Below are 8,791 nucleotides of genomic sequence, written 5' to 3' on the forward strand. Positions count from 1 at the left end.
CCAGAGCAGCGCCCACCCCTGCCAGGCGAGGCGCACGGTCCCTGAGCCTGGCGGACCCAGCACCCCAGTAGGGGAGCGGCTGCTGCACCCACAGCCCTGGGCCCTCCCTGCTCTGGACCCCCTCAGTCTCCTCACTGGTGCCATGGGCCCCCACCCGGCGGAGCCCTCCAGAAGCCCCACCTCGTGCACAGGCACCCTGCCTGCTCCCGATCAGCTTGACCTGCCCTCTTTAGGGAGGCACCGTTTTAATTCACATTTATTTAAAAAATAAATACTGCACTGTACTCAGACTAGAGGCAACGCTGGGCAGCTGGGCAGGGAGGCAGCCTGATGGCGCAGGACGGCCCCTCTGCGCCCGCCCCAGATGCCTGGCGAGCCTGGCCCAGCTGTCCCTCCGCCCGCCAGCAGCCCCGCTGGGCCGCAGGAGCCCGGGCTGAGGGCTTGTGGTGGGGCCGGAGGTTAGATGCAGGTGATGAGCACTTCCATGGACTTGGGCGTCTCGATCTCCTCGAAGAGCAGGTGGCCCTCCAGAGCCCCGGGGTCCCTGGCCTTGGCAGCGGCCCTCAGCAGGTCCTTGGCGCGCTGCAGGAGCTGGCGGTTCCGCCGGCGGCCCAGGCGGCGCAGGGCCAGAAGGGCCAGCACGTGGTCCCGCCTGCGGAGACGCAGCACCTCACTGCCCACCCAGCCCCTCCGGCGGCCCCGCAGCCCGTGGGGAAGCCTGGGCTCGGGCGTGAAGTCCAGGCCGGTCTGTGAGCGGCCAGACCAGGGGAAGGTGCGCCCCAGGGTGGCGGGGGGGGGGGGGCTCGGGTCCGCGGAGCTGTGGGAGGGGCGAGATGCACGCTGGCAGGGCCCAGCCAGAGCGGCCGCAGGCTGGGCAGCAAGCAGCAGCACTGCGGGAGGGGCCGAGCAGGGCAGTCCGCGGGGGACAGGCGACCGCCCCGCGTGGAGGGGCCGCGGACCAGGAAGGGACTGGGCTCTGGGCTTTCTCCAGAAAACCCCAACGCAGGCTGGGATTTCCAGTTATGACTCACCACCCCCCACACACCCTGGGATCAAAGCCCTCTCGCTCCTGGCAGGCCTTCAGGAATCTTCGGCTTCCAGGCCGGAGTCACACTTCCCCAGACTCGGGGCCCGCCATCACTCCCGGGGGCCGGGCCGAGCTCCCTCAGACTGCAGGGGTCGCTCCAACCCGGGGGGAGGCTGAGGGTGGCCTCCCCGAGAAGGCTGGGGGCCCCCGGCTGGCCTCGCTTGAGGCCCTCCCACCTCCCCTTCCCAGATGAGCCAAAGCAGGTGGGGTGCGAACCTGATGTCGGGGTAGCTCCTGATCAGTTTCTCCAGGTGCTTCTGGATGTCGGCCTTCTGGGTCTCACCCAGTATGTCCGCCACGCACGGGATGGCCAAGCCCAGCCACGCGGCCTCAGAGCCCTGCACGGACAGCGAGGCGCTGCAGGGCTGGCTCCCCGGGAGCCCCAGAACCCCACCTGCAGCTCCTGCAGCCAGCGCCTGGGCACCCCGCCTGCCCCCCAGCCACAGCAGGGCAGTGCTCCTCCCCCCTTGAGGAGCACACAGTGTCCCTTGTCTCTGCTCAGGAGAAACTGAGGCTCCCGGGAGTCTGCAGTGGAGACTGCAGCCCAGATGGGGTGCCGCAGGGAGGAGGCTCGGGGGGCTCCCAAAGCTCACTCTGCAGAGGGCAGACGGGGCCCCACCCCATCCCTGCAGACCGTGGCTCTGTGCAGGTATATGCCCAGAGCCACACCCCCCACCTCTGCCCAGCCCGGGGCTCCGGCTGAGCTGAAACGAGAAAGAGGAGCTGCTCCAGGTCAGTCTCGTCCGAGGAGGCCACTGCCGGGGTGGCCGCGCCGCCCGTACCAGGTCCTGGAAGGTGCTGTGGATGGCCTCGGCCTCCTGGCCCATCTTCAGGGAACCTGTCACCCGGCTGGCACCCCGGAAGCGCTCACGCGGCTTCAGCACCTGGGCCAGGTACTCGCGGACCACGTATCGGTGAGCCTCCTGCAGGGTCTCCTGGGGGCTCAGGGTCAGGGTGGGGTCGGGAGGCCCCCGGCCCGGCCGTGCTCCACAGACCCCCGGCCCCCAAGATACCTGTCCCCAGGGCGGGACCACGTGCTGGAGACAGTGGGCAAAGTCCACCACCTTGTCCATGACGGGCTTGAGTGAGTCCCGGGTCAGCCAGTCCTTGGTGCACACGGTGCTGAAGAGCGGCTGGGCAGAGGCAGGGCTCTTCTGTGCGTCCTCACCCACCGGAGCCCCCAGGGCCCCAGACACAGGAAGCCTCCGGGGACTACACACCCCCTTCTCTACCAGATCCTCTGGGGGCATCGCATCTACCCCAAGGATGCCTCTGGGCCTCTCCAGGCCTGGGGCTCCCCGTGGGGTGTGCTCGGGGCCTCCGGCCACTTTGCCGAAGCTGTGTTCTGGGGGAGCGGGGTCGGGCCTGGCCCAGGCCATGGGAGGTGGGGGCCGAAGGAGGGGTAGGTGCTCTCCGACCATGCCCACTCAGCGGACGACCTCTCTGGGCAGGGCGCCCACCGCAACACACGGCCCTGGCACGGCCCGGGGGGCTGAGCGCTGTGCCTGGGCACCCAGCTGCAAGCGCTGGGCTCCCGGGGCGTGGCGAAGCCCTCCCCACTCACCTGCACATCCCGCTGCAGGTGCTGGAGCAGCTGCTTCTGTAAGGTGCCGGTGGCAGCCACCAGAGGCTGCTGCAGCCCCTCAAAAGTTCCTGGGAACTTGGCCAGAAGACTGGTCCTGGGGGTCCGGCCAGGTGGCAGAGTGGACAGGGGAGCAGATGGGAGGACAAGATCAGCATGCAGCCGCGCAGACGAGGCGCCTGCCAGACTATATGTGAAGGGCCGCACCCAGCGCCCAGCCCTTCAGCGTCCCCGGGACAGCTGAGGACACAGCACCAGGGCCAGATGGGGGGGAGGCGACTCAGCAGGTGGGGGAGACCCTGCATGGTAGCTGCCTGGGCAAATGTCCATCCCTGTTGGCGACGGGGAATGGTGCCTACATTGGGGGGCCCTCCTGGGAACCTCACGACTGCCTCTGTGAGGGTGACAGTGTCTCTACGTCACTGCTGACAAAACTAAGGGCCAGGCTCTGTCGCATGGCCAGCCTGGGGACACAGACGGACAGGCCAGAGCTCATGGGGGTGGGCAGGGGCTGCTGCAAGGGTCAAAGGACGTTGCCCGGGGCTAAGCCCCAGGGCCCCCACGCCCAGGAGGGCCTGGTGCATACTGGGCAGTGTACGGAGGCAGCAGAGTCCCGAGGTGCTCACGCCGATGCCTGGTTCTGGTCCAGGCCCAGCACTGGGTTACATGACCCTGGACAAGGGCAGGGACTCCCCACTGCGTGAGGCTGCAGCACTTGGCCAACTGTCCCCGTTGGAGCAAGGGCGTGGCCTGGCACACCACAGGCGCCACAGAGCACACCTAAGCTGAGCCCTCTGACCGGGGCGGGCGCTCTGGTCTGCGCGGGGCAGGTAAGGGAGGACGCTCTCGAGGCGCACAGCCCAGCGTGCGAGCTGGGTGCTGGCCGCCCTGCTCTCTGGCCATCCCTCGTGGGGTGGGCAGAAGGACACTCAGGCTGGACTGAGGCTGAAGCCACAGGGCCAGCCGCCGCAAGAGGACCTGGTGTCCGGCGCTGCGGGGCCCAGGCCCTACACAGCCCAGCCCCGGGTCAAGGAGGGGTCTGGTGTGCAGGAGGTCTCTGTAAAGAGGCAGAGGGCTGGCTGGGGGGGGGGGGGTGCGTGCGCTCAGTGGGGAGGGACCCTGAGCCAGCACAGCCTCGAGACTCCCTGTACCCCCGCCAGGGTGTCAGCTGTGAGGCAGAGTGGGCTGTGGCTGGCGAGGCCTCCTGTCCACTCTCAGGAGAGCCAGGGCCCTCCCAACTTTCCGCTTCCCAGACTCGTGCGCCCCCTGCTGGCCGCGGTGGGCAGCGCCCGGGAGCCCGCTAGGAACTCACCTGAGCTCCTCCAGCGCATTGATGTTGGCACCCAGATGTGGCACGCTCACCTTCGGCTCCAGAAAAGCCTTTTCAAACCTAGGGACGTGGTACGTGGAGGTGATGCGAGTCCTCCCCAAACGTGCAGTGACTGCCAGAGTCCGCCCTTCCCTCGGGGCCCACCCAGGCCTTGGGCCTTAAGATATGGGTCCCTTCCCACCTGCCCCGGCAAGGCAAATTCCAAGCCCCGGCCCCGGCCCGTGCCACCGACATCCACATGGCCACGCCTCTCGCCCCACCAGCCCCATCCTGCCCGCAGCGTGCCACACCTGGGAAGGAAGTGGCCCAGTTCCCGTGCGCAGATCTCCTGGGTGGTAGCCTCCAGTTCCAGGGAGATGGCCCTGGACGCCCTCACGTGCTCTGCCACGAGCTGCCGGCAGGTCGTAAACAGCGACGCTAAGCCCCTGTTCAAGGCCCCCAGTCTCCAGCCCCGCCCAACCCCCATCTCCAGCTCTCATCGCCAGCCTGAGGTCAGCCCTCCCCTCCCCACACAGGCCAAGCAGGGAGCTGTGCCCTGGGGTGCCAGTCTCTGCCATGCTGGCTGCGGGCCTCTCCAGCCTGCCCCCGCTCAGGGCTGATGAGGAGGGCAGGTCAGGTGGTGTCCACATGGCCGGGAGCACCAGCCCTGCGCCCCCCCAAGCACACCATGTGGATGTCCTGGGACAGCGGTGTGTGGTAGAGGCCCTGCAGCATCTCAGGGGACTCTGGGCTCTGCTCCAGTTGTAGGATGTTCTCGAAGCATTTCCTGATCTGGGTCTGGGAGGGCAGGAGGGGCTGCTGTGAGACCTTCCCGGAAGGGGGGCAGGGTGCCTCCCTGGCACACGCACCCCCAGGAGACAAGGGCTGAGGTCCGCCAGAATTGGGCCGGGTTTGAGGCACCCTCGCTTCACCCCTGGGCTCTCGGGGTGCCTGCCTGCAAGGTGCACAGGCCGGTGCCCCAGGCCATGGGGCGAGCGGCCGAGGCCTGAACCCCGCCAGCTCAACACGGGCCCTGTTCCTCTGCAGGGATGGCCAAGGCCCACCTGTCCCCACCTGCCTCACCTCGAGGAAGCGGGTGTATTCGCTCTCCAGCTGGGCCCACACCTCAGGTGCCAGGAGTGGGGGCAGCGGCTCTGCGGGCAAAGCCAGGTCTGGGGCACCCAGGAAGTCAGGACTGGAAGGCAGAGCAGGGGCTGAGGCCTGGGTCGGGCTGCTGCCCCCGGCCTCTGGCAGAGGGCGGAACCTGGGCTTCTGCACACACGCTGGCCTCCCCCCACACCCTCCGCCTGCCCCTCCCGCAGGCCTTCTAGGCACCTTGCCATCAGCTGTGGGCACAGAGTGCTGCCGCCGTGGTGACCTCCACCCTCACGGTCGGGCCACACCCACAGCTGAGGTCTGAGCACCCCAGACCCTCACACTCCCTACCCAGCCGGGGCCAGGGAAGCCTGGGGGTTGGGGGTATGGCCTGAGGCCTCCCTGCAGAGGGCTTCAGGCAGCCTCCAGGCCAGAGGGGGCCGCCTGTCACGGGAACCCAGCGGGGAGACTGAGGAGAAGCCCCCTGGCCTCCCGAGGGGCTGCCTGGAGGCCATCCTTTCCCTTCTCTCAGGGCGTGGGGAGGGCCCCTGACTGGGTCCCCGCAGGGGCCTCCCCCCAGCCCCCTCCAGCTTTGTGACCTCTCAGGAAGGCCCGTCAGAGGGCCCCGGGGCCTGTGGCCCAAGGACGAATGTCAAAGGCTCCCCACCCACAGCCCTCTCCCAGGAGGACAGCGCCCAGCCCCTGCGGACATGTGGGGACGGTGGGCAGTGCCCGGAGAGTGGAGCCGCCGCCCCATGCCCAGGGGCCTCACCTGCTGTAGACGTTGGCGGCCCAGTCCAGCAGGACGTAGAGATTCTCGCAGCCCTGGGCGGGCCTGGCGAGCTCCTGCAGCCGCTGGGCCACGGCGCCGTGAAAGGCGCGCAGGTAGACCTCCCAGGCAGGGAAGCCGGCGGCCGCGTAGGTGGGCTGCACCTCGAGCCTCACCTTCTGCAGGTCTGCGCGAACCAAGGCGCCGAGGTCCGCCAGGAGCCGGGAGAGCGCCGACGCCCCCTCGGCGGAGCCCGGGCTCTCGGGGAAACTGGCCTGCAGGACCCGCTCCTGCACGCTCTGCTGAACCGCCTCCTCCCAGAGCCGGCGCCAGCGGCGCGGCACGCGCAGGAAGTCGCCGTCCGCGGGGGGCGCCGGGTGCGCCTGTTCCTCCTCGCGCACCACCCCGGTCAGCTCCTCCAGCTCGGCCCGGCTCACGCCGCGGGCGCCCAGCGTGTCGCGCACAATGGCGCCGATCTGGGCGGCCAGCGCGTCGTAGTGCACCCCCACGTCCATGGCCTGCCGCAGGAAGCCCGTGGGGTCGTCCTGGAGAGTTTCCGAGTTTTTCCTGGCCACTAGCCGCGACTCCTCCTCCTGTAGCCGCCGGAAGGCCGCCAGGAGCTGCCGCTCCGTGATGAGGTCAGCCGTAGATTTGTCTATTGCAAGGACAGGTGAGAAGAGGGGTGTCTTGGGGGTAAGGAAGGAGGCTCCCCAGGGCCTGGCCCTTCCCGAGGGGCAGCGCAGGCAGCCTGGAGCGCAACCCCAGGCCTGCCCCCACCAGCAGCCCCAATCCCCACCCCACCCGCAGGGTGGGACCTCAGACCCCAGCCTGGCTGAGAGCAGCGCTCCTCGCCCACGGGCTCCCACCGGCTCCCACCGGCAGCTCTGCCGACTGGACGGGGCCTCGCAGTCCTGACCACGAGAGGGAAGGGCCAGAGCTCAGGTGCGTCCCGGGCCCCGCCTGCTGCCGGTCCCCACCCCAGGAGCCGGCCGCAGCACGCCCCCTGGGACAGGAGCCCGCCCGGCCGCTCGGGGGCCCTGCAGATCTGGGTTCAGACCCCAGCTCTGCACCTCCGGCGGCCAGGCCTGAGGCCAGTCACCCCGAGCCCCTCTCCGCTCCTCTGCCCAGGGGCGCTGCTTATTGGGAAGCTGGAGAAGCCCAGACGGGGTGTGTGGGGTGGGGCCTGGGAGGTGCGCCCCAGCCTCGGCCACCCGTCTTGGTCCTCACCTGTCTCGGGTTCTGCGCCCTTGGGCCTGGAGCCCGCGCCTGTCTGCGTGGGCTCTCTGCCAGCGAGCTTGCCGGGCACCTTGGGGCCCGGGGCCGCCCCTGGCGCAGAGGCGGCCTGGGGCTGCTCGGCCGTGGGCTTGCCGGTCAGGGGCCCCCTGATGGACCGCAGCAGGAAGCGGGAGCTGCGCCGGAGCAGGCTCCCGCCATCCTCGGGGCTCTGGGCCGGGGCCTGGAAGCCGGCTCTGGAGAAGGCCCTCCGCCAGGTGCCGAAGCCGGGCCTCGCGTCCTCCCGGTCCGGCCTGGGCGCGTCCTTGCTGTGGGCCGGGCCCTGGCTCCGCGTCCCCTTGGGCTCCTCTGGACTCTGCGTCTCTGGCCCGGAGGACGCTGACCGTGATGATGGCATCGAGGCTGCGGGAGAGCTGCAGGGGTGGGGGTGCTCAGGAGAGGGGTGGGGCGCCGGCCCAGACTCCAGGCTCAGACGCTGGTGGGGCCCAGGGCCCAGGCCCCGGCTGCCTTCCAGGAGAAGCTCGCCCCAGAGGAGACTGGGCCGCCAGAGAGGAAGTGTCACAGCAGCCTCCTTGTCTGGGAGCCAGGCCGCAGCTGGCTCTGGGAGGCGGACAGCCACTCCGTGACTCCGCCCCACCGTCTGGCCAGGGGCCTGTCCTCACCTGGCTGCAGGTCAGGCCCCCCAGCAGAGTAGGGCACAGGGCACCAGCAGCTCCAGCCCAAGGGTCACACCTGGGGCCGCCTGGATCTTGGGTCCCGAGGCCGCAAATGTCCCCGGTATCCCGCCTCCCCCCCACCACGTCCCTCTCCCAGGGCCTCAGCTCACCCCCATTCAGCTCATCAGGCCTAACTGCTTCTGGTCAGGGGGGCGCTCAGGGCCCCAGTGGGCGGACACCTCCTTCCCTGAGTGTCTCGGAACTGCTGCAGCAGGATGGGGTTGAGGGAGCTGGAACTGCTGCGGCAGGATGGGGTTGAGGGAGCTGACCCGGGCATGAAGGGGCTTATCTGGGCCTGCGGCCGCCCAGTAGGAGGGGCCGGGCTGCAGGTCTATATTTAACCAGGGAGTGGGGGAGGGTCCCTCTGCTACCCCTCAGGGCGCCTCTCCTTCCCACCCACCCCAGGTGAGCTCCAGTCCCTGTGGGAGGGGAGAGGCCCCTAGGCCTGGGTGCAGGACAGGCACCCCCCAGTCTGGAGCCCCTGGGGCACAGGCCCAGCCAGTGTGGGCCAGGCAGCTTAGTGTAAACTGGGGAGGTGGAGGAGGGGTGTCTCGCTTTGGCCTTGAGAATGTGGGGCTAGAGAGGGCGGGACGATGAAGCCAAGCTGGGGTAGCGCCCCCAGCCCCTCCTCGGCTCCCCCACCCAGGCCAAAGGCCAGGCTGGAGCCAGTGCCTGACCATGGGGTGACACTGGGCAGCAGTGGCCCCTCCTCAGACCTCATTTGCCATGGGCAGTGACACCCGAGTCACAGACCGGGACCCTCAGGCCACTCACCCTCCAGCAAGCTGTCCAGAGGTCAGACTCGGGCCTCCTCTCTGTGCAGAGGCGCCGAGTGACTGGCCGGCGGACGCTGCCCGGGAGGGTAGGCGGGGGATCAGCGTGGGCCTTATCAGCCCCGCCCGGCCACAGGTCGCCGTCCTCCCTGGCTCCGGCACCCGGGACCCAGCCCTCGCTGGACGGGCCCACACTGGCAGCGATGTCGCCGTGGCGCCGCGTGGCC

At 69.6% G+C, this 8,791-nt stretch overlaps 1 protein-coding gene across 1 annotated transcript in view; it reads right to left on the reverse strand.

The window, feature by feature from the left end:
• Nucleotides 1-290: 290 nt before the first annotated feature.
• Nucleotides 291-8,791, reverse strand: part of EXOC3L4 (exocyst complex component 3-like 4) — a 24,733-nt gene continuing 16,232 nt past the window's right edge. The window contains exons 6-16 of the mRNA XM_004681995.2: nucleotides 7,070-7,477; nucleotides 5,846-6,497; nucleotides 5,062-5,173; nucleotides 4,666-4,776; nucleotides 4,290-4,390; nucleotides 3,982-4,059; nucleotides 2,652-2,766; nucleotides 2,101-2,220; nucleotides 1,870-2,022; nucleotides 1,304-1,425; nucleotides 291-652 (exon numbers count right to left, since the gene is read on the reverse strand). Coding sequence (XP_004682052.2) covers nucleotides 460-652; nucleotides 1,304-1,425; nucleotides 1,870-2,022; nucleotides 2,101-2,220; nucleotides 2,652-2,766; nucleotides 3,982-4,059; nucleotides 4,290-4,390; nucleotides 4,666-4,776; nucleotides 5,062-5,173; nucleotides 5,846-6,497; nucleotides 7,070-7,477 — 2,165 coding nt within the window. The 3' untranslated portion in view covers nucleotides 291-459. The remainder of the gene's footprint in view (nucleotides 653-1,303; nucleotides 1,426-1,869; nucleotides 2,023-2,100; nucleotides 2,221-2,651; nucleotides 2,767-3,981; nucleotides 4,060-4,289; nucleotides 4,391-4,665; nucleotides 4,777-5,061; nucleotides 5,174-5,845; nucleotides 6,498-7,069; nucleotides 7,478-8,791) is intronic.

The sequence above is a fragment of the Condylura cristata genome, unplaced genomic scaffold, assembly GCF_000260355.1.
Source record: "Condylura cristata isolate star-nosed mole 26May11 unplaced genomic scaffold, ConCri1.0 scaffold00013, whole genome shotgun sequence".
Classification (NCBI taxonomy): domain Eukaryota; kingdom Metazoa; phylum Chordata; class Mammalia; order Eulipotyphla; family Talpidae; genus Condylura; species Condylura cristata.